General features: G+C 43.0%; 2 protein-coding genes across 11 annotated transcripts in view; one reads left to right on the top strand and one right to left on the bottom strand.

Moving 5' to 3' along the window:
* Positions 1-316: 316 nt before the first annotated feature.
* Sdhaf2 (succinate dehydrogenase complex assembly factor 2) lies at positions 317-20231 on the bottom strand. Its single transcript, XM_052190080.1, has 4 exons — positions 20035-20231; positions 13272-13489; positions 13083-13192; positions 317-1757 (listed from the first exon to the last, which is right to left on the bottom strand). Exons 1-4 carry the CDS (start codon positions 20068-20070, stop codon positions 1627-1629), a joined length of 495 nt encoding a protein of 164 aa, XP_052046040.1. The 5' UTR covers positions 20071-20231; the 3' UTR covers positions 317-1626.
* Positions 20207-27267, top strand: part of Cpsf7 (cleavage and polyadenylation specific factor 7) — a 27994-nt gene continuing 20933 nt past the window's right edge. For 7 of the 10 annotated variants that reach the window (XR_007979163.1, XR_007979164.1, XR_007979165.1 and 4 more), the window contains exons 1-3: positions 20207-20300; positions 20920-21028; positions 26597-26815. Coding sequence is in view for 6 of the 10 variants with exons in the window: in XM_052190035.1 (XP_052045995.1) it covers positions 20975-21028; positions 26597-26815 (273 nt within the window). In the remaining 4 variants the exon portion in view is untranslated. Of the gene's footprint in view, positions 20301-20401; positions 20574-20919; positions 21029-26596; positions 26816-27073; positions 27151-27267 lie in introns of those variants that run through there. The other 3 variants (XM_052190005.1, XM_052190056.1, XM_052190065.1) reach the window with 3 other exon arrangements.

The raw sequence follows: 27267 nt of genomic DNA, 5'->3' as shown, positions 1-27267 counted from the left end.
GTTAGAAACCAGAGCTTAGGCCAGTAAGTTTACCCAGCAGCTAAGCAATAAGCAAAGACTTGAATTCATAGCCATCATGCTACATGCTTCTTCTTACCAGAGCTAATGGGGACCTGGGTGTGATTCTGGGTGGGAATCGCCTCACTTTGGGAAGTAGCTGGTAGCCTCCTACCCACCACAGAGCAATACAGAGCTGTGTCTCAGAACTGTCCTTCTTGCCTTCAATTGTCCAGAAGTGACAGTTGCTACTAAATACTAACAGAGAAGCTGTGTCGTCTAGCAGAAAGTTCATGAGCTTTGGGTGTAGATCAAACAATTCCATATTCCAGCTTTTTATTTACTTTTTAATGATTTATGTTCATTGGCATTTTGCCTACATCTATGTCTGTGTCAGATCCTTTGAAACTGGAGTTATAGACAGTTGTTAGCTGCTTTGTGGGTGCTAGAAATTGAACCCAGGTCCTCTGGAACAGCCAGCCAGTGCTCTTAACCGCTAAGCCATCTTTCTAGCCACAAATCCCGGCTTTTTGATCATGGATGCATTACTGACTCCTTCCAAGGCAATGTCTTGTCCATAAACAGGCCTAGTGCTATGCCTGTGGGGATGCTGTGAGGTAATTGAAGCTGCTTCCCCTCTTCCCTCCCTGGCCAGGGAATGCTTTCCTGTTTTCCTGTAGCTCTTGTAGTTACCCACCTAAACTTCTCAGTTCTGGCCTGCTTTTTCTAGCCGACACTTTCACATACCAGTTAGAGTGACTGCCTCTTGTCAGCGGAGGGCAGCCCTCCTAGCTACTTTACTCTACAGTGTGGTCCAGGCTGGCCTCAAATTCTTAGTGATGCTCCTACCTCAGTTCCCCAAGGGCTAGGATTACAGGCGTGACCTATAACACAGTTATTATGCTACTTCTTATGTGGCATTATTATTTGGTCAACTAAAATAATTTGAAAGGCTGTCAGAATGAGGGGAAAGTTTGCCACAATGCCAGAAAGTCAGAAAACTTATAAGCTTGCAAAACCCCATTATAAGCATGACTATAGGTTGCATAGAAGCAGACAAAAATGAAGATAATTGTGAGGGTTAGAGACCTGTCATTTTTCTTCTCTTGATATTCTTCAATATTCAACTATCATTCAGTTTAAAATGTGTATGTTGTGAAAATTTGATGACAGTGTTGACTTAAGCAGTACGCCTACAATATTCCTGCTTTGGTGACCTCATTCAGCTTGCTATGCCTTTGATGGGCTCAGTTCAGGGGCTTGGATCAACATTCTTTGGCAAAAGAACTATCAGGTCGGAAGGGGCAGCTTTATCTTAGCAAAGCCCAGGGTCACTGGGGGAGCATGGGGTCAGCTCTTCCTCCAGCAGCAGTGTCTTGTACTGTTGGGCCTAAGGTAGCAGAATCGCTTTTCCTATAGTGCCCTCTTGTGGCAGACCTGCAGCACAGCACATAACAGCCAGGTAAGGGGTCTGACCTGTGCTGTATAGACAAGCACAGGCTAGGATGAGTCACCTAATACATCTTTCCTGGGAAGGTCCAAGCATCTAAGGAGAAGCAGGAGGCAGAGGTCAGGGCCAGATGCAGTTTATCCATACACTGACCACCATGGCAGGCAGCAGCACCCAACCTAATGAGGCTTTTCAAAGAGATACTCCAGATCTGGGGCACGCAGTCTCTGCTCTTTGTTTCTGTTTTTGGCGAATTCTCTCAACAGTTCCATGACTTCATTTTCAAATATTTCTGGGGCTGGTTTTGCTTCTGCAACAGAAGGGTGAACAGAAAGAATTGAGCATAGTCAATGTAACAGATGTGGGCTATGGAAGCTCATGCTTACAGTCTCAGCACTTAGGAGGCTAAGGCAGGAAGATTACTGCAAGTTCAAGACCAGCCTGGGCCTGAGTGAGTTCCAGGCTAGCCTGGGCAAGAGTAAAACCCTATCTCAAAAAAACAAAACTGGGTCTGGAGAGATAGCCCAGCTATTATGAGATTCTGAAGGGATCTTTTCTCCTGAAGGGAACCAGAAATCTCTTCCTGGGGTTTCTATCAGGCTGCTCACCTTTAACTCCAATTCCAGATCCCATGCCCTCTTCTGGCCACCCACAGGCACCCCCACATATATAGCAATAAAAATAAAAAGTAAACCTTAAGGGCTCAAAGAATAGACCCTTGCCACCACGCCTGATAATCCCTGAGTCTACATGGTAGAAAGAACCACTTCCCACAAGTAATCCTCTGAACACACACACACTCGTACAATATAAAAATAACTTTTTAAAGAAAAAGACAATTTTTTTTTAAATCTAAAAGCAAGCAAAAACAAAAAGCAAGCTGAAACTCTAGCAATAGCCAAGAACCACAGATGGATAAATAGCCCATGGGCCATCTCTGTTCTTCCTCTAAATACTCTAGGCTATACCAGGGTTGGAAAACTGTGTTGGCCTACACTTGTAAATAGCTTTCTTAGTACAGCTGCTCTCATTGGCTTGCATTATGGTCCAAGCTACTTTGAATTACAATGGCAGAGCTGAGGAATCACAACAGAGCTCACATGGCCTTAAGATGAACTTATTTACTATCTGGTCCATAAGGAACAAACCTGAGGACCCTTGGCTTGTGCAATCCTGGCTGTTCTGTTTGGCTTTGCATTTGGCTTCCGTTATCTTCTGGGTACACTGAGTAGTTTCCCCACATCTGTGACTTTACCATCCATAATATCATTTACCTTGGGCCCTCTACAGTTTGACAAAATACAAAATTTTATTTAAACTATTTGTTGTAGGCTGATAAAATCTTAAGCCATTTTGCTCTTTCCATGTTGTGTATGAAGCATCCTCACCCAGGTATGCACACTGTATATACTACCCATGGATGAGGCCCTCAGACACCTCTGTTTTGGGAATATAGTGACCATATAAGTATTGCAAGTTCAAGTAATCATATTTGTCATTTTTGTCTGTTGTTTGTTTTTGAGACAGTTTCCTAGGGTTAGGGTTTTTTAGACAGGACAGTTTCTCTGTGCTGTCCTGGAACTCAGAGATATGCTTACTTCTCCCTCCTGAATGCTAAGATTAAAGGTGTGAGCCATCACTGCTTAGTTATTTTTTGAGACAGGGCCTCACTAAGTAGCTGTCCTGGAAGCCACTAGGGAAACCAGCCTGCTCTCAAACTCACAGAGATCCACCTGCCTCTGCCTCCTGACTGCTGGGATATAACCATATTCTTCTTAATCAGGAACAGACCCAAAGCACAGAGCAGTGATGCAGAGAAGGTGCTGGGGCACAGGTATGGACCGACAGGTTGATTCCGGTGCTGTGCAGCAGGCAACACTGCAGGTATATACATGGGGGGCTACAAAGGCAAATAACAGTAACATGTTTCCTCTTACTCTTTCATGTTTTGAAGGCGCCATTTCCAGTCCTCCCTTTCTAAGCTATAAGCTTTCTGAAACAAAAGCTCCGCTTTTCTTTATCAGTTAGAGATCCTTGGTTGCAAGTGACAGAAACTAACTACTGTAAACTTCAGCCAATGGGCGTTTCTGGGAAGAAATGAGAGGCCCAAAGAATGAACATAAATCTGCAGAATGAGATGTTAGTATAGGCAACAGCGCTATGAGACAAAAGCAGGAATGCCAGTCCTGTCTCGTGGTGAGTCCAGCAGTGTCCATCTTTTCACCTCTCCTTCTACCCTAGAGACAGCTGTCTAAGAGGCCGAGTACAAGTGAAGCCTCCCACCAGCCAAATGTAGGTGGAGTCCCCAGAGGACTAACTACAATGCCAGAGAGAATCCCTTCAGACTTAGGTTCTGTCTGCCAGAGCCCGGTACCCAGTGAGTGTTCTGGGTGTTTTGTCATTTGGGGGGCTTTTCCCCCCTTGGGCTGGAGAGATGGCTCAGTGGTTAAGAGCACTGCTCTTCCAGAGGTCCTGAGCTCAATTCCCAGAAATCACATGGTGGCTCACAACCATCTGTAATGGGATCTGACGCCCTCTTCTGGTGTGTCTGAAGACAGCGACAGTGTACTCATATACATCAAATGAATAAATAAATCTTTAAAACAATTCTTTTCTTAGCATTTATTTTTTGTTTATGAGTGTTTTGCCTGCAGGTATATATGTGTACCATGTACATGACTGGTGCCAGTGAAGACCAAAAGAAAGCATCAGATCTCCAGAAACTGGAATTATAGTTGTTTGAGAGCAACCATGTGAGTGCTTGAAAATACACCTGCGTTTTCTATAACAATAGCCCCTATTTTACTTTTAAAACTGTATTTGTGTGTGCACGTGCACACATGTGCATGTGCAGGCACATGCATGCTATAGTAGGGCTTTGGAGGTTAGGTCTCTCTTCCCACCTCGTTTCTGTGCTGAACATTCCAAGCTGGTTAGCCTACCAACTTCCAGAGTATTTGCTGTAAGTGTGCTGGCATTACAGATATGAACCACTTGGATTGTGAGCCTGTAATTCTAGTACAAAAGTAAGTAGATCTCTGTGAGCTCAAGGCCACTCTATCTACATAGTGAAAGCCAGGCCAGCCATAGCAGCATGAGACCCTGTCTCAACAAACAATAAAAAAAAAACAAAAAACAAAAAACACTCAACCGTATGAGCTCTTCACATGAGTGTTAGCACATACCTATTAATCCCAGCACTGGCGAAACTGAGGCAAAAGGATCAAGATTTTAACCAAAGTCAGGTGGAACTTGCCTATAATGCCAGAACTCTGGAGGTAGAGGTGGGCAGATCTCTGTGAGTTCCAGGACATTCAGGGCTATACCGTGAGACCCTTCCTCAAAAGGAAGGGGCTGGGAAGAGGGGGGGCGGGGAGAGGCATCTGAAGCCAACCCAAGATACACAAAGAAACCTCATCTCACAAAGCTAACAAAGCATGAAGGCTTGCATTAGAATGTCCAGAACTCACATATAGCCATGCACAGAAGCACATGTATGTAATCCCAGTGCTCCTGCTCCTCCACCAAGACAGGAGAATCCCTGGAAGTACCTAGCAAACTCTGCCCATCTGTTTGCTGTGTTTGAATTCCATCCCCAAAACTCATGTTAAGGGTAAAAGAGAACTTCACACTCAGACCTCCACAGGTGCACTACACATAGTATACACATACTGTCTGTCTGTCTGTCTGTCTGTCTCTCTCTCTCTCTGTGTGTGTCTGTCTGTGTGTCTGTCTGTCTGTCTGTCTCCCCCCCTCTAATTTTTTTTTTAAAGCAAATGAACACAAAATGTGATGTTGGGTCTAGAGAGATGGCTCAGCAGCTAAGAGCATGTACTGCTTTTCCCAGAGGACACAGTTTGATTCCAGCACCTGTATCAGGTGGCTCACAACCACCTGTACTCCTGCTCCAGGGGATCCAATGTCTTTGGCCTCCACTGACCCCTGTACCCAGATGTGGCTTACAGACACACATACATATACATGATGATAAATAAAATAAACCTAGAAGGAGGGAAACTATAACAAGAAAGCAAAAAATAAACAGACTCGGGGATAACTTGTGTCAGGACTCCTACTACGAACTGAAAGTAATTATGACTAATATCAAAAGCTCCGGTGGAAAAAGCAGGCAATATATAAGAACAGATGAGTTCCAGCAGGGAGCTAGAAAGTTTAAGTCATATGGAAATGCTAAAAATAAAATCATAGCAGCAGCAATGCAAAATGACTTCAAGAGGATCATTGTAGCCGGGCGGTGGTGGCGCACGCCTGTAATCCCAGCACTCTGGAAGGCAGAGGCAGGTGGATTTCTGAGTTCGAAGCCAGCCTGGTCTACAGAGTGAGTTCCAGACAGCCAGGGCTAGACAGAGAAACCCTGTCTCGAAAAACCATAAAAAAAAAAAAAAAAAAAAAGAGGATCATTGTGACATCTGACACAATTCAAGAATCAGTGAAAGACAGGCCAAGAGATGTTGCCAAATACAAAGGACCCATGATGACTTACAAAGAGAAAAGCACATAGAACAGACTCCAAGAACTGCAGGCACAAGTTGTTCAAATACAATCAGAATTACAAAAGGAAAGAGAGCATGGCGGAGACCGAAGAATCGTCCAGTAATAATCAAAGACATAAAAATCCTGAGAACCCAAACAAGATAAATACCAAAACAAAGATCTAGACATACTGCTATTGTTAGGATGGGGAATGTTCTGCACAGACAATGTCCCTCATGTATCCTCAGCTTGATGCTATTGGGAGGTAGTGAAAATTTTGGGGACCTAGAAAGTCTTCCAGTCATTGGAGATATGTTCTGAAAGGAAATAACAGGACCCAGCCCCTCCCTTTCCTATCCCTCAGCCTGACACCTGCTTCCTGGTCTCGGAATGAACATTCCTGGTCTCACCATGTGCTGCCTCACCTATACACCTCAGTTTCAGCAGTATGGAGCCCATCACCTAGTGACTGAACTCCCCAAAACTGGGAACCAAACAAACCTTTTCTAAACTGGACATGGTGGCATGTGTCTATAATTCTAGCTACTCGGGAGGCTGAGGCATGAGGTTTGATGGACGCTTAGGAGTTTGGGATCAGCCAGGGTAACACAGTATGATCTCATCTCTTAAAGTTTTAAAATGGCTTTTTAATTTTGGATTTGTTTATTTATTCTATGGGTGTGAGTGTTTTGCTCGTGTGTGTATGTATACCATGTGTGCCTGGTGCCCACAGAGCCTACAAGTAGATGCCAGAACTCCCTGAACTGGAATTCCATGCTGATAGCCTGGCAAAAGAAGTACACATTCATAATCTGCTGGAAAACAAACAAACCCATGAGCCTTCAGTGTCATACCCAAGGCAGAGAATTTGTACTACAAGTAATAGTAAAAAAAGATCAGCAGAAGGATTATGGTGAAATAGAAATAGAGATTTATATAAAAAAAACAATCATCTCCAGAAATGGCCAAAATTAATGAGAGTAGAACATCTATTTTGATTTTCCCCCTTTACTACCCACAGTAAAACAGGAGAAATATATTCCAGGCTTAAAGTAAAAAGAATGGCAGCAGCACAAGAGCTGAGGGCAGGGGCACGGCAGGGGTGAGGCAGGGGCAGGGGCAGGGGCAGGGGCAGGGCAGGGGCAGGGGCGGGGGCAGGGGCAGGCACACCCTGTTGTCCAGGCCTCACATTATACACGAGCCTCATGGGTCCTGCAGGCAGACTCTGATTAATTACAACCATATACTGTGTACCACAAGCAATCATTAAAAACCTATAAGGACCTAAATAAGCAAGGAGTAGCAATAACCTCCCACACACACACACACACACACACATGCACACAAACAAATAAGGGAGAAAGAGACAAATGGAAGAAAGAACAGATGGAAGAAACAAACAATCAAAAATGGTAGAGTTCAAACAGATTGAGAATTCAGTAAATTCTGAATATTAGTGAAAAACAGAGACTATCAGATTGAGTAAAATGAAAGATCATGTATTCTGTCTACATAAAAAACTCAATTTAGATATAAAGACAAAAGCAGTTAGTGACTTTATTTTTATAACATTTTTGGGTTTTTTTTTTTTGGATTTGGTTTTTTTTTTTTTTTCGAGACAGAGTTTCTCTGTGTAGCCCTGGCTGTCCTGGAACTCACTCTGTAGACCAGGCTGGCCTAGAACTCAGAAATCCGCCTGCCTCTGCCTCCCAGAGTACTGGGATTACAGGCGTGCGCCACCACCACCCGGCAGTTAGTGACTTTATAACGTAAGTTCTCTAGCTGGTAATGGAAGAGGAAGTCAGACAGATGTGAAGTATGAGGAAAGACAGCCACTCCAGAGGCGAAGAGTGCTATGGAGCAAGGCCCTCAAAAGCAGAATGAGACTCACTACTAGCAGGTTAAGTAGGGAAGTCAGCCTTCCAATGTCAAGAAAACAAATTCTCAGAAAAATATGTCAATGAGCTTAGAAGTAGATCCTTCCCCAAGTCTTCAGATGGAAACACAGAACACCTGACTCACTGACTTCAGAATGTGAGATCTGGGCAGAGCTTTTGACCCACAGAACTTTGAGCCAAGACACTGATGTGACTCCAAGTTTAGTAAACTTAAAAACCTGGTAATTTTTTACAAAGCAAAGAGGAAAACAATCTGAACAGAGAGCTACACACTAGGCAAAAACTAACCAAAAGAAATCTGAAGGCCCAGCAAGCTGGCTTAGTTGATCACAGTGCTTGCCCTCAAACCCTAGAACCTGAATTCAATCCCTGGAACCTACAAGGTGAAGCAGAGAATCAACTCCTACAAGCTGTCCTCTGACTTCTACGTGTAACTGTGGAATGCAGGTGCTCCTCCTTCACAAACACACACAAAAATAATAAATAAATAAATAATAAAAAATATAAAAGTCCCAGACATGTTTGCACCTAACTCCTGACCCTTGAAAATATAAAGCAAAGGTTGAGGGAAGGGAAGGGGATTGATTACTGAATTCTCAGGCAATCCCCAATTATATCAGATTCCAATGTTCCTCTCTCAGTAACTGATAGAACAGGCCCTCAGAAAATGAAAACCATGAAGAACACAACACCATCAACCAACCACCTTGTGCTGGCTGACACTTAGGGAATGCTCTGCCCATAAGAACAGAAGACACACATTCAAGTACATGAAATATTTTATTTGCCAAAGCAAACTTAAATTCTGGCAATTTACTAAATAGTTAAACATGGGCTGAACAGAGTCATGAGAGAAATTATAAAATAATCTGAAATGTAAAATGTTATGATAATGAAACAATGAAAATGTAAAAATATGTAACAGGAAGTTAAAACAGTGCTTACAGCAGTGATTTCAACTTGTGGGTCACCTCAGATATTTATATTACAATTCATAACAGCAAAATTACAGTTATGAAGTAGCAATTAAATAAGTACATGGTCAGGGTCACCACAACATGAGAAACTGTATTAAAGGGTCACAGCATTCGGAAGATTGAGAACCACTGGCTTAGAGGGACCAAATGTTTATGGTGGAAAAAGCTCTTACTTCAAACAACTAGGAAATGCCAATCACGTTTAAGACACAAAGAGCATGAGCAAGGGCAGAAACCACTGGAACTGAAAATGGGAAGCAACACAAAATACCAATGAAATAAACGGCAGGCCTCTGAAAGAGAAAATGAAATGGATGGCAACTTCTGACTATACTGATCAAGGAAAAAATGAGGGAGGAGAAAAATTACAAATTACCAATGATAGATATAAAAGATATATATTACTATTTGGGGCAGGAAGGCAAGGCAGAGTTGCACTATGTAGTTCTGGCTGTTCAGGAACTTACTATGTAGACCAAGCTGGCCTCGAGCTCACAGAGATCTACCTGCCTTGCCTCCCAAGTACTGTGGCTAGAGGTGTGTACTTAGTCTGGCTTAGCGAGTGTGTGGTACATAATGGGAAGGGACACAAATGCCATAGCATACATGTGGAGGCCAGAGGGCAGGTCACCAGGCTGGAGCAGCAAACAGCATCACCAACTGAGCACACTACAGGTCCAGGAAAGGAGCCACTGCAAATTAAACCTATCCACATACCTGACAACTTAGATGAAATGACAAATATTCTGAAAGGCAAATGACTGAATCCTACCACAGAAGAAATATCTATAATCATTCAGTATCTACTAAAAAAAGAAAAATACTGGTTTCATAGTTTAAAATATCCAAGAGGGAAAACCAGTAGTCTAGATAACATTATTACCAAATCATATCACATATTTATAGAAGAAATAACACAACTTGTGTGATCAAAACCAAATGACAATATATGATATATTGTATACCAGTATATAGGGAGACAAAAAGGTCTTGAACTGTTAACAAATCAAGACTCTCTAGTGTTCATTTTGGGATATAAAGCTGGTACAGGATTTGAAAGTCAAATAACTTATATTAATAAACATGTGTTGGAGAGTCACTTCACCAAAGATAAGGAAGAAGGTACCATTCGCATTTCCCAAGGGTGGAGGCCAGCAACACTCCTACTCACCTAGGACGGCTTTGAACCTCCACAATCAACATTGCGTGGGAACTGCAAGGGTGCAACAATGGTGCACACAGCTTAGCAATGACCAACCATCCTCTAATTGGACTGAGGAGCTGCTCAGCAGGAGGGAAACCATACTTGGTACTAAAACCCTAGCCAACTACTCAGGGGTAGTGAAACCATAGATCTTGGAAAAAACCCTACAACTGCCACTGCACTAAACAAGCATAACCCCTAACCACACTCAAAATATCAATCCTTATACCACAGAGAGAGTAGTTCTCACCCTCTACCAGGGAATTTCTCTTTGCAACAGAGACCATTCCAGAAAATCACAACTGATTAAAATGCAATTGTGGAGCCCAGTCCCAACTAACACAGATAAGACAACTGCACACCTAAGATTCAGGGATCACTGTGGAAGAAGGGACAGAACAGTTAAGAGCCAGAGGACCAAGAAGTTTGCTATTAGATTCTTATCTCCTAGCAATGTCAGATGCTACATCCCTGAAGTCTCACCAACAAGGTTGTCACATTCACATGACAATGTGTCCCTTCATACCTTGTCCTTGGCAATCACTGATATCTATTATCCCTGTTGTTTTATCTTTCCCAAAATATAATAAAAATAGAAGCACACAGCAGGTACTTTCTGAGTCTTATCATAATAAGTGAAAACGAGGGGCTAGAGAGATTGCTCAGTGGTTAAGAACACTAGCTGCTCTTCCAGCGGACCCAGGTTCAATTATCAGCACCCTCATGGCAGCTCACTAATGTCTGCAACTACACTTCCAGAGGATTTGACACCTTCATACAGACATATATGTAAGCAAAACAGCAATGTACATAAAATAAAAATATTTTTTTAAAAAGTAGAAATTATGGCCAGCTGCCTGTTTCTGTAATGGTTTAAAAGTGAAAGTTGAATTTTATTTTTTATTTTGAGACAGGGTCTCATTATGTAGCCTTAGTTGGCCTAGAACTCCCTAATTAGAGCAGGCTGGCCTCAAACTCAGAGATCAACCTACCTCTGCTTCCCAAGTACTGGGATTAAAGGTGTGTACCACCATGCCCTGCAAGAATGATCTTTAAATGGTTGGGGGGGGGGGAGTCAAAAGACTAGTACTTCATGATTAGAAAGTATATGAAGCTCAAATCTAGTGTCCATGAGTGACATCTATTGAAATCAAGGCAGTCATTTGTAGACCTGCTGTCTGCGGTTGATTGCATGCTACAGATGAAGTTACAGAGCTATGAGAGACCATAAGGCCTGCAGAAGCAAAGCTATCTACCGTCTGGCCCATATGGATAAAGTGCAGCATCAAAGTGAGCATACTCAAGAGTCCAATGGATCCTCTGGCTGTTATTCAAAGACAACCTAAAGTCTATGTTTACAATAGAGGCTTTAGTCATGACTGCAGACAACTGAAAACCCTAAAACCCCTTCACTGCCCAATGGATACATTGTAAAATCTACACACTGGAATATTATTCAACAATACAAAAGAACAAAGTATTGACATAGCAACAAAGGTCAGTCTCAAATGTCTTATACTAAAGCCAGCATTAAACTTGTTTTACATAGGGCCAAAGAGTAAATATTTAAGATTTTCTGGGTTTTCAAATAACCAAATAAGCATCTAGACTCCTATATTCTAAGGAAAGATCTACTTTGTCTTTAACTGTGACTGTGTGTCTGTGCATGAGTGTATATGTCCACAAAAGGCCACAGGCTTTGGAGTACCTGAAGCTGGAGGTCAGGCAGTTATGAGTAGGCAGTCTATTAATACACAGCTTAAGATGGACATTACACTAACATGAAACTGTTTAAATCACAGAAAACTCAGGAAGAGCATTACCCTGAAAAAGCTAATCTTTATAATGCCTCTAGGTTCCAATTCAAAAGCACTTTTCCCCCCAGACTTCTGTTCCTACTTCCTCAAACTTTCCCTTTAAGAGCCCCTCACTGGCCCCCAGTATCAAGGTAAAATTTGGATAAGAGCCTCCATCTTTTCATTAAGCTGACTTTTAGACTAAAAGTGACTACCCCAGCTAGGCATGGTGGCACATGCCTGTCCGCCCAACACTCTGTACCCAGTCCGGAGGAGACTGGGATGAAAGGATCATGAGTTCAAACTCAGCCTGACCCAAACAGTGAGTCGCTGTCTCAAAACAAACCAAGTGCCTAGGCACTTATCCCAGCACTTTGCGGGTGGGATTTGGGGGGCAGAAGCAGGCAGATCTCTGTGAGTTCAAGGCCAGCCTGGGCTACAGGGTGAGATCCTGTCTCAAAAAACAAAACAGCCCCATCTTTACTTTGACACCTTGTCTCCCAACTAGGCTGGCTTGCCCTGTGGAAGCAGTCCAGGCCACTGGGTGCAGCTCCCAGCCTGTCCTGCAGCTCCCAGCCTGTCCTGCAGCCTTCCCTTTGATCCAGGGCTTCATGTGCTTCATGTGCTTGACCAGACACTCCCTTCCATCCAGTTAGACTGTACTCCATCCATCTCACAAGACCTTAACTGAGGCAGAAAAGGCCTTGGTGCAAGGCCTGATGACCTCGCTTCAACCCTGGCACCCACTCGGTGCCAGGAGAAAAACAACCCTCTAAGTTGTCCTCTGTCCTCAACACCCATACACATGTATGCTCACTTAAACACCAATACAAAATAAATAAATTAATTTTAAAACCTTTTAAAAGAAACAACTGATTAAACAAAGTTTGCACATTCTGGAAAAATTTGAACAGTGTTTGGATTTGGTGTCTATTATATGAATAAAAAGAATGAAAACAGGGCCTAACTTAGTGGTACAGGCCTTTAATCCAAATACTTGGGAAGCAAAGGCAGGCAGATTTTTGTGATTTCAGGGGTATCCTGGTCTACATAGAGTCCTAGGACAGCCAGGGTTATACAAAAAGTCCCAGTTTAAAAGGAGGAGGAGGAAGAAGAGGAGGAGGAAAAGGGGAGGAGGAAGAAGAGGAGGAAGAGGAAGAGAAGGAGGTGGAAGAAGAGGAGAAGAAAACACTTGCTAAGACACTACTTTAACTCACACAGGCCTGTCATCTATCACCCCAGGATGCAGCTTGTCAGGTGGCGTACCTGTGGCCCAGTAGTAAATATCCCAGTCATTGCTAGGCTCGTTAATCAGGCGATCATAGAGGTTCAGCTGCTTCTCTGTCATGTTGTGCAGATATTCTTTAGCAAACAGGCTAAAGTGAGAAGGAAAATGAGGTTGACAAGACTGCCTTGTCACAGAGACGTGCCACCCAGAGCCTTCTTCCCCACTACCTAAGGAGAAGGCAGTTCTCCAGCATCCCCCTCTTTCTGCTCTCATAGAGTAAGCGGGCTCTTTTGGTTTCTATGGATTCATCAGTTCTCTCCTGCCACGGAGGCAAAGGGATTTCAATCATGTCTTTTTGAGAATCTGTTGGGCTGTCACCTCTGTAGAAGCGTCTGAATGATGTCACACTAAGCAAGGGAGACAGCAGAGTGTGCTTTGACAGTACCTGAAACAAACAAACAAATCACAAACATCTTCATTAGACAATAATTACTGTTACTGTTATGTAATCAACATATAAGATGCTAAATGCATTAGATCTCACTTAGTCCTGCTGATTTTGGTCTCTTTATAGTCAAGGAACGGAAAAGCAATAAATCTAAGATTTAGAGAGGATAGTCATCCAACACCACGGACACATTCTCCTAAATCAGGCAACACCTCCCTCTAGACAGAAAACAGAATGCATAGTCCAGATGTGTATTAACCAGTCTTTCCAGAAATTATCACAGCAGAAACACTGTCTCTGTTCACATCCCTTTAAAACTGTACAGCACAGTTCTGTTCCAGCCACTCACCTGTCAAATCCCAAGAATACCTGCATCTCTTAAAGACTCCTCTAGTGAGAATCTTGCTTCTTTGAAAAAACATAAAAATATTGTGGGAACGTGCTTTCACTTTAATCCGTGTAGGATATGGGGCTGCTTCAGACTGTCTACAACAGCTATGATTTCTCCAAGCGTATGATACTTCGAATTCTGGGGACTTTTCAGAGGGTATATAAAGGCTAGAACCCTGAGAGGCAGGGTTAGTTGCTGTTTGTTAAGTAGTCTGTGTGTCAAGAAGCAACAAGAAGAAATTAGATACTCTGACTTCGAAGATCAAACTTGCCCCAAGGAATTCAACGCCCCTAATTGGCAGAAAGCAGTCTAGCAATAATGTCTCCCCCTTTCCCCTCTATCCTTTTTTCTCTCCCATGTAGTGTTAGAGGGTTGAAAGGGTAGAAGAAAAGGGGTAGAGAAGGGTAGAAGAAAAAAGAACCCACAAAGCAGCCAAAAGTTTGGCTATGAGTGGTGCTGATAGCGGGCTAGGGAGAATGGGAAATTTGATTTCAAGTACCAGAGAAAATGGCAGGGGACGAAGGAATGAATATTTCTTTTCAATACACCAGCAAAAAAATTATTGCAGCTCCTTTCCCTGGGATATCCCCTGCTTTGCTCCCAGAGGGGATTTTCTGGTTGTTCTTTTTCTTCTTCCTGTACTCCGTTGCAAGAAAAAAAATTGGAGAATGCTATGCAACTGGAAAAATTGGAAGTAGAGGTGGAAGCTCTTGGGAAGCAGAAGAACACCAAAAACAGGGGAACAAAAAGACTCAGACTCAGTGACTGAGCATGAGAGCAGGACTTTCCCCTGGTAGGAAAGAGGGAAAGAAACTATGCTGGAAGGCAGATCCAGGCTCTGCCTGGCAATGCACTTTTGATTTCCCCAAAGCCCCGGGCAGGGTAAGAAGCTGGGTGGGTGGTTAGGGAGAGGAGGCTGAGCAGGGCAGCAGGGTCAGAGAAAAGATCAAATGGCCTATTTCAAGAAGGGGTTAATCTTGAACTAACTGTGCCACCAGAGTTAGAGGAGAGGCGACCCTAGGGTACCAGATCATCACCATCAGTTTTCCCAGAAGCACAGCATATGCCTACTAATGGGGTGGAACAAGGTTATGACAAGATAAGATAGCATCCTTAGAAATGATAGATCTAACACATTTTAAAGAGGCCATGATTTCAATTGGGAATCATTTGCCTTATGTGAAACAAATTCCAAATTACTGGGCCACTCAAAATAGAATGCCCCAAGATCGGAAGGGATTAGTGCCAGCTATACTAGATTGGTCCACAATTGTAATGATTAATGTGGTAGAGGGAAGAAGCCACAAATATTAAACAGGAAAATAGAGTAATAGGGAGTGAATATTGTCAAAGAATAGTTGTTAGGTGAAGGACCACACTCTGACATACAAGATCCCAGACTGGAGAGATGGCTCAGAGGTTAAGAGCACTGGATGCTCTTCCAGAGGTTCTGAGGTCAATTCCCAACAGCCACATGGTGGCTCATAACCATCTATAATTTAATCTGGTACCCTCTTCTGGCCTGCTGGTATTCATGCAGGCACAACACAGTATATATAATAAATAAAAAGGATTTTTAAAAAAAGAATAGATCCAATTCAATGATACTACTACAGAATAATGTCGCTTAGCAGCTTTAAGAGCTTGGAACAGGGGCTGGAGAGATGGATCTGTGGTTAAGAGCACTGACTGCTCTTCCGAAGGTCCTGAGTTCAAGTCCCAGCAACCACATGGTGGCTCACAACCATCTGTAATAAGGTCAGATGCCCTCTTCTGGTGTGTCTGAAGACAGCTACAGTGTATTTACATATAATAATAAATAAATTAAAAAAAAAAAAAGAATCTGTTAAAAAAAAAAAAAAGAGCTTGGAACAAGGGGCTGGAGAGATGGCTCACAGTTAAAAGCACTGACTGCTCTTTCAGAGGTCCTGAGTTCAATTCCCAGCAACCACATGGTGACTCACAACCATCTGTAATGGGATCTAATGTCCTCTTCTGGTGTGTCTGAAGACAGCTATAGCGTACTCATATGCATAAAATAAATAAATAAATCTTCTTAAAAAAAAAAAAAGAGCTTGGGACAAAGCTGAGGAACCTGGGAAATGTTCCACCTCATTCACAAAAACTATACTAAGCTCAGCTGTGAATAAAGTTTTATCAGACCCTGATGCATCCAGGACCTCTGGAAGAGCATCTGCTGCTCTTAACCCCCTGAGTGTGATCCTTCACCCAGTAAGGTGTTGATAGGAACCTTGGTGTATGAAAAACACAAATACTGAGTATAAAAAAAGTTAAACCATTAAAGGCAAAGGCAGCACCCACGAACAAGTGGATAAGGGATATGATTGATAGCAGTTCTCGTGTGTACCAGGCTAGTCTCATAGGACAAGTTATCACTACAGGCAAGTCTCTAATATCACAATGCCCCCATGCTTCAATTGTGGGAAATTTGGTCATTTGCAAAAAAACCAAAAAACCAAACCAAAACAAACAAACAAACAAACAAACAAAAAACCTGTGACCAAGTCGCTAAAAATTTCAGATCTCAAGATGCCTGGTGCATTAACTTCAGGCTTCCAGGATATGCAGGCGATGAGGTGTTCAATTGAGCAATGAATGTAGTTCCAAGAGAGATAACCAAGGCAATCTCTTACCACCAGGAAATAGTTTTGAGGCCTGACTCAAGGCTCTGCAGCAAAAAATTACAAGGTGTTTCAGACAAGGGTAGCTGAGTCACCAAATTATAGAAAAAAAAAAAAACCTGTAGAATTAAATCAGTCTATAACCTATAAAGATGTGTTAACATCGAATGGAGGCCTGCAAAATTTTTCTGTTGGGGACACAGGCTTACTATGTCTTCACAGGAAGTTTTTCAAAGAAACCAAAATTATCACTGTATTTCCCTTTGTTTTAAGCCCCAAAAGGCCACAGATGAACTCTCTATAAAAAGCCATCCCAGCCGGGCAGTGGTGGTGCATGCCTGTAATCCCAGCACTTGGGAGGCAGAGGCAGAGGCAGGTAGATTTCTGAGTTGGAGGCCAGCCTGGTCTACAGAGTGAGTTCCAGGTCAGCCAGGGCTATACAGAAAAACCCTGTCTTGAAAAAACCAAATCCAAAAAAGAAAAAAAAATTTATTAAGATTACAAGTGAGCAGGAGCAGTCTCCTGAAAACATTGGCCACTAACCTGAAAACATTTAATTAATTGAAAATGTCTTCTGTTTATAATTTCTCACTATACTTGGCACAATTAATGGCTTAAAACAAAGGGAAATATAGTGATAATTTTGGTTTCTTTGAAAAACAGAAATATTATGGGAATTTTTTTCATTTTAATCCCAGGTGTGGGGTACAGGGCTGTTTCAGATTGTCCACAGCAGCTGACTAATATTTGCCTCATACTTTACTAGGGGCATGATTCTGCCAGCTGCAGATTGTTTCTATATGACCTTTGGAATTCTGGGGCCTCTTCAGAGAATATATAAACCAATCCAACAGCCTCTGCTTTGGCTGAATCTAAGTGCTACAGGTAAGGGCACCTTTCTGTAGCTGTAGCAAGCAAATGTGATGGTTTGTACCAGCAGCCTTCACTTGCCATAGTCCCCATCGTGCCTTACTGCAGAATGAAAAACCAAAAAACCCACAACTCCCAGCTTTTCCTTGGGGATACAGAGCTGGGGTAGCCATCTAAAGCTCCTGCTTCTCAGAGGCTGCCTGTGGAGCAGGTTTTTGCCTCTCTTGTCTCAGAGCAACAACAGGACACAGCCCATTCCAGATGCTTAGGGACCAGGGAGACCAAGAGAGCTGCTTAAGTTTTGGTGCAGAAGACCATAGCAGACAAAGCAAGATAAAATCTAGTATTGTTTAGGAACCTCTTCCCCATGGCTCAAGGAAGAGCCGAATGTATGGTTAATGTTCTGGAACATGGGGGTTGGCACTGCCTAAGGGACTGGTTGATTTTTGTTTTGAACAACTTGCAATACTAATACAGCCAGCATACCCCAAGAAGTCCAATAGCCACTGAGAATGAGACAGCAGAGCAACCAGCTGGGTGGTGCCTCATGCCTGTAATCCAAGCACTTGAGAGGCTAGAGCAGGACTACTATGAAGCTGGGGGGCTACCTGAAAAACAGAGGCGCAAGGAAGGAGAAAGAGAATACTGAAACACTTAAGAGTGTTTACAAAGAAACTATAGCATTGTAAAAACATTGACACTAGGGAGTTACTGATTATGATTAATGATTGAGAAGGGTAAAGGTGCTTGCTGCAAAGCCTGGGGACCTGAGTCTTATCCCCAGAACACAGACAGACAGACACACACGCACACACACACATCCCAACTTTTTAAAAAACAAAAGAAATAATGACTGAAACATCCAAAATTTAGGAAAAGAAATAAGTAGACATTCAAATTCAAGAAGCCCAAAACACAGCAAGTATCATAAATCTAAGAAGTCCAGACTAAGGCATAAATTATCTAGAAAGTCAGAAATGTGCAGGTGTAAAGAAAGACCACATGAGGTCCCAATGGAAAAGTAGCTATCTGCAAGCCATGGAGTGAGACAACTAGAGAAAACAACTGTGCTACCATCTTCATCCTGGAGTCCTGGCCTCCACAACTTTGAGAATATAAATTTCTATTGTAAGGCAGCTCCAGTAAATGTATACAGCATGCTGTGAAAATTCAGCCTCCTAAGCCACACACAGCCTAAACATTCTGTACCAACATCTCTAAGAAAAACAACTTGAAAATGCACTTTAAAAACATCTTCATGTGTGCAAGATGGGTTCATGTGTAGAGGTCAGAAGAACACCGCAGGTGTCAGTTCTTGCCCTCCACCTTGAGACAGAGTCTCTTTGTTAGTCTCACTGTGTGTGCCAGTCTAGCTGGCCTGGGAACTTCCAGGGAGTCTCTTGTCTCAAGTTCCCATCTCATTATAGCAGCATGCAGGCTGGCCCCGAACCAGCTAAAGAATCAAGGATGACCTTAAACTTCGCATCCTCCTGCCACCAACTTCAGAGTGCTAGAATTATGGGCACACATGCCATACACTGTTGTATGTGATGCCAGAGATCAAACCCAGAGTTCCTGTGCATGACAGGGGGTGTGTAGCAATTTCCTCCAAGACAAAATCCTCCTTCTCCTCTTCTACCTCCTCTTCCTCTGCATCCTCCTTCTCATGTAGCCCTAGCTGGCCTGGAACTTGACATGTAGATCAGGCTGGTCTTGAACTCAGAGACCCTTTGCTTCAGCCTTATGTTACCATGCCCAGCCAATACCTGCATATAACTTCAATAGGTGTCTGCAATGGGTATTTGTGTGTGTGTGTGTGTGTGTGTGTGTGTGTGTGCGCGCGCGCACGCGCAGTAAAGTATAATAATCATAAATACCTAATAGAGCACTCAAATATATGAAAGAGACACTGACAGTCCTGAAGAGGAGAAAAACAACAGATTTTAATGCCACATTTTAATAGGGAATAGAGTATCTAGATGAGAGAATCAATACTAGACAACCAGAACAATACTAATTTACGTATATCTAAGATACACAGACATTCCACACAAGAGATCATACATTCCCCTCAAACGCACAGATGAATATGCCCAGGAGAACAAGTTGTCACAAAACATGTCCTGATAAGTTTAAGATAAACCATACCAACTAGCTTTCAACACTACTGGAATAAAACCAGAAAATCCCCAAACATGCAGACATTTAAAACCAAGATGAGACAAGAGAATTGCGAGCTTGAGGCCAGCCCGAGTAACAAATTAAAACCGACTTTTAAAAAGGGAGACGGGGGAAGGCTCTCAAGAAAAGCTAGGAGGCTTTCGGGGAGGTTCGGTAACTGTTCCCGGGGACATACATGAGATATGCGTTGAGTCTCACATGGTGAATGGCCACTTAACCACATATTACCCAGTATTCTCACTGGAGCAAACCGTGGGCTCGGTAAAGAATGGAAAATGACCTGCATGCCAGGTAAAGAATGGAAAATGACCTGCATGCCAGTATGCGCCTCGCCTTGAGAGGACTATTCCCTGGTCTGTGGGGTAGGTGAACTCTCCCTACAGGCTCCACGACACAGAGGAAGACGAAACAGTCCTAGCTGCCGCCCGCCCCGAACCCTAAAACTTCGGCTCTCTCACCCGCGCCAGCGTCGGGATCAAGGTGACCACCGCCATTTCTCCCTATAGCACGGGAAGCTGGCAACCGGGCCACTTCCGGGAATCCCGGGCGGTCGATCTGGGCTTCACCGGTGGAGGTGGACCCCAAGCCGGAAGGCGCATCCCAGCGTATGGCGGAAGTAGCGGTGCGTGTGACGCCTCCGGTGGGGGGGCGGGACCTGGGGCGGAGAGCGGTTCGCGCGCTTCGGGCCTAGTCGGGACTCTCCGCGGCCGCCGCCATATTCCCGGTAACGGGGGCGCGCGGCCGGGGGCCGGCGGGGCCGGAAGGAGGGCCAGGGCTGGCGCCGCGGAGGGGAGGGGGTCGGTTGGGGTGGCGGAGGCGGAAGACGGCGGGTGAAGGGAAGCGCGGGCCTCTGAGGGAGGGGCTGAGGTCCTGGAGCTGTGGGAGGGAGCAGGGCAGGCCTAGCCGAGGGCGAGGACCGGGCCCGGTTGGAGTGGAGGCGGCGGGAGCTTCCGGGCCCGCGGGGGCTCCGGCTTGGGACGCCCCCAGGGCCTAGCAGGTGCGACGGGCTGAGCTTGCGGCGTTCGCCGCGGTGGTTCTTCACAGCGCGGCCTGAAGGCCCTCTCAAGAGTCGAGGCCTGGACTTGGCGGTGGCGCCATAGGCAGCTACGGGCGCCGACTCGGAGCATCTCGGGTCGGGCCCGCGGGTGATGGGCAGCGAGCCCCGCGAGCCCGAGCGGCCTGGGAGAGCTGGGGGCGGCGCGAGGCTGGGGGCGGGGCAGAGCGGGTGGGGCCAGGCTCCGGGATGCTGCCTCTCAGAGGGCTAGAGGTTGTTGACCCTTGCCCTCCGCCCAGCCTGGGACCCTTGTGCCTTAAAATTTTTTACCCTTTTCTGAATACCGTAGTGGCATCTTTCTTACTTTGTCCGTTCTCCGGGCTCGAGAGCGCATTTCCGGAGCCATGTCAGAAGGAGTGGATTTGATTGATATTTACGCTGATGAAGAGTTCAATCAGGTGAGAGGAATTAGCAGCAGTTTTTGGGTTTTCCATCAGTCTGCTGGCAGTGTTTTCTCTCTCAGCTCAAAATAATTCCCCTTAGTATCGAATCCCCCTAGCGGAGGCTTTGAAGACGACTGACCATTCCTCTTTATGTTAATTTCAACCTCCAGGCTTCAATTTTAAAGGGTTTGCTTTAAGAGCAAATAAAAACCCAAGTTTAATAGAATGGTGAATCAGCCCGTGGAATTGTTCCCCCAAGTCATTCCAAAGTTGAATGACTAACCATAATTAAAAATGAAGATTACATTTGTTGCAGTCTTGCAGGGATAATTTCGATATTTGTTATTTTGCTGTTCTCTCAGTTTGCTGCTCTAGAATGTTAGTCCCTCCCCCTGCTAGTCCCCTCCTAGTGGTGTAGAGTGTACAAGAGATAACTTTGAAAGACACAGTATACCAACTGCTTTAAAGATGGGAGTTCCAGCTCCCCTCCAGGTGTTTTCAATCTTTTTAAATAGCTGTCCTCTTGAGCAGTCTGAGGGCATTGTGGTATGGATGGAAAGAAGGAAGAAACCATTGAATAAACTAAAGGCAGATCAAAGACTCAGTCATCGTAGTTGGAATTTGTGTTTTTACATTTTAAATATTCCTTAAAATACTAATCTATGAGGTTGAGTTCTTCGATCTTGAGGTCGTAGCTCAACTGAAAGTTTCTATTTAGAACTTTTATCTTACCTGGGTTGTTTTTAATACTGTTATCTTTGAGCTGGCTGGTTCTTGTCATTGATGTTTTCCAGTGGATACACATAAACACCTGGAAAGAATGGACTAGAATGCCTAGGTTGTAGCCTGACTTTGACAGGCAACAAAAGAGGCTCATATGTCCCATTATTTTATTGTAAATTTTGTGTATGTGAGTGGTTTGTAGGTGCCCAAGGAGCCTAGTAGTGTGGGGTCCCATGGAGCTGGTGTTACAGGTGGCTGTCAACCACCTGATGTCGATTCTAGTAGCCAGATTCAGGTCCTCTGGACAGACCGAACGTGTTCTTAACTACTGAGCTCTCTCTCCACTCTAGCTTTCCTGAGTTTTATGTGTTTGTTTGAGACAGACTTTAGTCATTGGATATTTATGGCTTTTTCATTAACAAGACTCTCGTAGTTCTGTATTACTGAAGGACACACCCAATTCTGAATCTCTGTCATTGACTCGTACTGCAACTAATTCACTTCAGAGGATAGACAGTTGTTGACCATGGGCCATATTTGATCTAAAAACAAAAAGGGAATTTATAACTTAGGGGTTATAGATAAGATACAGTTCTTGTCCAGTGGACACGGCTTTGTCAAGATGCACATTATTACCCTCAGTAATTTATTAATTAACTTTTTTAAAAAAGGACTTTCTCGTCTAAAGCCAAAATTAGTGTGGACATTTATACCAAGCAGGCAGTGTTTGATATAGGGAAAATTGAAGCAAGTATAGACTTTGAATGTTTTATCTTCTAAAAGTTGAAAAAGGGGTACCCTATCCCCATAAGTTATTTTTTGGGAAAGCTGTTTATAGTGTGATCTGGAAGCTGCTAAATTGTTTAAAAGTCTGAGTTGTTAAAAGTTGGCTTAGATGGAAGTCAACCTGTATGAATTGGGTTTTTTGAATGTCTTAGAGGACAGTTACTGATTTGTCCCAGGCTAGCCCTGCATACAACTCCCTTAAGAGCACATTGGTGCCCAAGGAAAATTAGCACATTTGCTACATGGAACCCTGTGGTATTTGCTTCTGAAGTCTGGCAGCATGTGCTACAACCTTTTGCAGAATTACTTTATTGCTGTTATCTTGGGAATCCTGGATCATACTGCTCAATTAGACAGAAGCAAACTAAAAAGGTGACTGAGAACTGCTACTCCTGGGTTTTCTATTTGTTCCTTCTCATGCTAAGATAGGCTTTATAAAGAATGTCTGGTTCTATATCAGGAAGGATTTGAACTGCTTCTGAAGGATTACTACCGCCAGAACTTGTGAGGTGTTGGGAGAGAGTGAATCCCTATGCTAGAAAATAGGTACCATTTGTATTGGCTAAAAGTAAAGGTGATAATTATCTAGGTATGGCTCTGGAGACTGGGGCCGGATTGCTACAAATTAGAGGCCAGCGTGGCTACAATGTCAAACTGTTAGAAAAGGCACACAACAACAGTGTACAGTAACAGTGCAGAGCAATGGTGAGGGGGGGGGGGAGAGAGAACTGTGGAGATATGAGTATGAGGCCCAGAATTGATGTGGCTTTATAAAAACCAAAGAAAAAGTAATCAAGATGGTTTTACTGAGAAAACTATATACAAGTTAGTTACTTCATTGGGTTAGATACTGAGAAGGAGCTAGAAGGTAGGAATGCTGAACATACTTGAGGGCAAAATCAAATTCCTACTAGGAAGTTTCATGATATAACAGCTTTTTTTTATGTATCCTTGAAAACAAAGTTCTTACTGAAATATTTATTTAATATTGAATACATATTTTCTTTTTTATCTGCATTTTTTGAGCTTTGTATTAGCCTAAATGTAAATATTCTTTTTAAGATTTATTTATTATATGTAAGTACACTGTAGCTGTCTTCAGACACTTTTTCTTCTTGCTCCAGCCCCGTTCGCTCACTGTAGCTGTCTTCAGACACCCCAGAAGAGGGCATCAGATCTCATTACAAATGGTTGTGAGCCACCATGTAGTTGCTGGGATTTGAACTCATGACCTTTGGAAGAGCATTTGGGGCTCTAAACCAATCAGCCATCTCTCCAGGCCCTGAATACATTTGCAATTTAAACTTAACAAAAATTTTAGCATTGCCACCTATAAAATAATGGGTGTATATTTCATTTTTGCTTCTTTTGTGGAATAGGTAGGGTTTTGGCTTTTTATTTGTTTAGTGTTTTAGTTTTTGTTGTTGTTTTTTATTCTCTAATCATTTTTTACAGTCTAGTCCAGTGAGACAAGGTTTCTTTCTCTCTGTAGCCCTGGTTATCTTGGAACTCACTATAGACCAGGCTGGCCTTGAACTCAGAAATCTGCCTGCCTCTGCCTCACAAGTACTGGAATTGAAGGCATATGCCACTATGTCCGGCTACTACTAGCTTTTTTAGGTCCTATGGCTTGGATAGACCATTGATACCTGGACCATTCAAATTCATTGGGTTTTCTTTCTGAAGTGGTAATCTACACAAACAAGTTCCTAGAGGACTGGTCCTTTTTTGTTCTTTCAAGAGTTTTTCAAAGAGCCCATTGATTGTCTTTAAGCTAACAGTATGAAAAGGTTCCGACTGATAATGTTTGCTCTGCAAGTTGAAGTCTTCATACTGGTTCGCTGACCTTTTTACTTTATTTTTTAAGTAGCCAGATCTCAGTGATGACCTTTACCTTATAACTCTTAGATCTTTGAATCGCAGATACATGCTGCATAAAAGGAACCTTTTAGTTTGCCAACTTTGAGTATATAAAATACTATTATTTCCTTATTGCCTTTAAGTTTCATTTGAAAATCTTCTCTTCCCTCTTTAAAAAGCCTTGGTCTAGCTGAGCAGTGGTGACACATGCCATTAATCCCAGTACTTGGGAGGCAGAGGCAGGTAGATTTCTGAGTTCAAGCCAGTCTGGTCTACAGAGTGAGTACCAGGACAGCCAGGGCTACACAGAAACCCTGTCTCGAAAAACCAAAAAGTAAAAAATAAAAATAAAAGCCTTGGTGAGAGATATAAAGTCTAGTTGTCCTTAATATCCTTAGGGGATTGGTCTCAGGATCTTCCTCTGTAACAAAATCTTCAGGTGTTTAAGTCCTTTTTTTTTAAAAAAAAAAAAAAAAAAAAAAAAAAAGAGGTAATTGGCCTGATGGTATAATCCTATACCCCAGCTACTAGGAGGCTGAGGCAAATGTTTTCACAAGTTCAAGACCAATCTTGATAACTTAGCCAGACCCTATCTCAAAATTTTAAAAAAACAAAATCAAAACTAGCTCAGTAGTAGAGACCTTGCCTAGTATGTTCATATGCTAGAGGAGGTATTTGCATGCAAAATCTTCGTGTATTCCTTTCACATACTTTAAACAAATCTCTAGGTAATGACAGTGATTTATTTTGGCTTTGCTAACAGCAAAATCCAGAGCTTGCCTTTTGCAAGGCCAAGTCTCTACCTACCCCTGTATTTTTAATTTTATGTGTTATGGATGTTTTGCCTGTATGTATGTCTATACATTATATGTGTGCATTGCCTTCAGAGGCCAGAGGAGGGCATCAGATCACCTGGGACTGGGATTACAGTTATTTGTAAGCTGCCAGTGGTGCCTGGAATCAAACCCAGGTTCTTTGGAAGAATAGCCAGTATTTTTAACCACTGAGCTGTCTCTCCTGCTCCCGTCTTAAAGAAGCTTTTAAAGGATGTTTTCAGCTGGTTAAGTTTGGATGAGAAATTGACAGATATGGAGAGCTAAGAATGGCTTCTGAGGATTAGAGTATTAAACAGGATAGAGTCGTCAAGTTTTTTGGGGGGGGTGTTTGTTCAGGATTTCGGTGGTTTATTTTTATTTTTCCATTTGTTTTATATATGGCATATGTGTTGAGGTCAGAGGACAAAACTTATCTTCCACCATGTGAATCCTGGTAATTGAACTCAGGTCACCAGGCTTGATAGCAGGTGTATTCATTTACTTAGTCATCTCACTGGTTTTTTGTTGTTTTGTTTTGTTTTGTTTTAATTTTTTATAAGATAATCTGGTACAACCCATGCTGGTCTCAAACTCAGTATGAAGCTAGCTGTCAGCTGCTGATCACCTTCCTCTACCTCCCAAATGCTGGGATTATAGGCACATGTGCCACTATGCCCAGTTCAGGTCTTTTTTGTATCTCAGACTACGAGGGTAAATCATGGTACCTGACACATAAATACTGGAGCTTGAACCCAGAGCCTTGTGTGTGCAAGGCAGCACTCCACTACAACTGAGCTGTATGCCCAGTCCCCTATTCCTGTCTTTTTATGTTTCTTAAATGGCCGTTGGAAAGGTGAGGTTGTATTCTGTGAGCTTAGGTCATTTGTATAAACCAAAGGATAACTCCCAGTTTTTGGTTTTTTGTTTGTTTGTTTCATTTTGTTGCTTACTCACTTTTGTGTTCTTTTTCTGCTTTATATTTCTAGATAAATGTACTCTTATTAAATGCAATAATAATATGTAGCTTGATATTAAAAATACATTTTTATTAATATATCTAAGATGTGGTCTTTGATCTAACTAACATCACTGATCTCATGAATCATGAGATGTGTCTAATTATTCATATTGGTTTGTTTGCTTGTTTACTGTTTCTTTGATCCTCACAGGAGGCTAAATTCAAACTTGCCCATTACAAATAAAATCTTGAAAATCTTATAAGTAATATTAAGAGTTTCAAATCCAAAGTCTTCCATACCCTTTTTCCTAGAGTGGGACAGGAAGGTCTTGTACATTGCTTTACAAAGCATTTGACTATAGGTTCTAAATCAGCTAGAATGAAGCAGAAGAAACAAACTGAAAAGTTTGAATACTCCATTATCAATCCCTCATCTTTTAGGACTCAGAGTTCAACAATACAGATCAGATTGACCTATATGATGATGTTTTGACGGCTGCCTCACAGCCCTCAGATGACAGAAGCAGTAGCACGGAACCACCCCCTCCTGTTCGCCAGGAGCCAGCTCCCAAACCAAACAACAAGACCCCTGCAATTCTATATACATACAGTGGCCTACGGAGTCGGCGAGCAGCTGTCTATGTAGGCAGCTTTTCCTGGGTGAGCAAGGATAACCAAAAATCTTAAGGGTGGTCTGGAGGGAGAGCACTGGGAGGTGATGGCATTTTCAGAAACCACTGTTGCACTGTTTTGTGCTCTGATGGGGTTGGATTTCTTTTTCCTGGGATCAGGTTGGATTGATCTCTGAAAGAGAACTATCCTGAGGACGTACTGGTGCCGAAGAAAGCATTGATTAAGTGGGTAGTTGCCTTTTCTGCCATCTTATTACTGCCCCTGACCCTGGGGCTTTATGTCTAGCAGGGTCATCTATGGGACGAGATATCAGAGTGAACACCTTGAACTCTTGGTGGTCATTAGATGGTCCTGTGATAATGGTGGGTGATGGGGATCAAAGACCTTGATAGCTGTAGTGTATTTGGGATATATGCTGACTATTCTGTAAAAGTTACAGTGTGAGATGTTTTGGGGCTGGTGGGAGGGTGCCAAATCAG

The sequence above is a fragment of the Apodemus sylvaticus genome, chromosome 1 (assembly GCF_947179515.1).
Source record: "Apodemus sylvaticus chromosome 1, mApoSyl1.1, whole genome shotgun sequence".
In the NCBI taxonomy this organism is placed as follows: Eukaryota; Metazoa; Chordata; class Mammalia; order Rodentia; family Muridae; genus Apodemus; species Apodemus sylvaticus.
The sequence above is the reverse complement of the archived record's forward strand: the minus strand, read 5'-3'. Positions and strand labels throughout refer to the sequence as shown.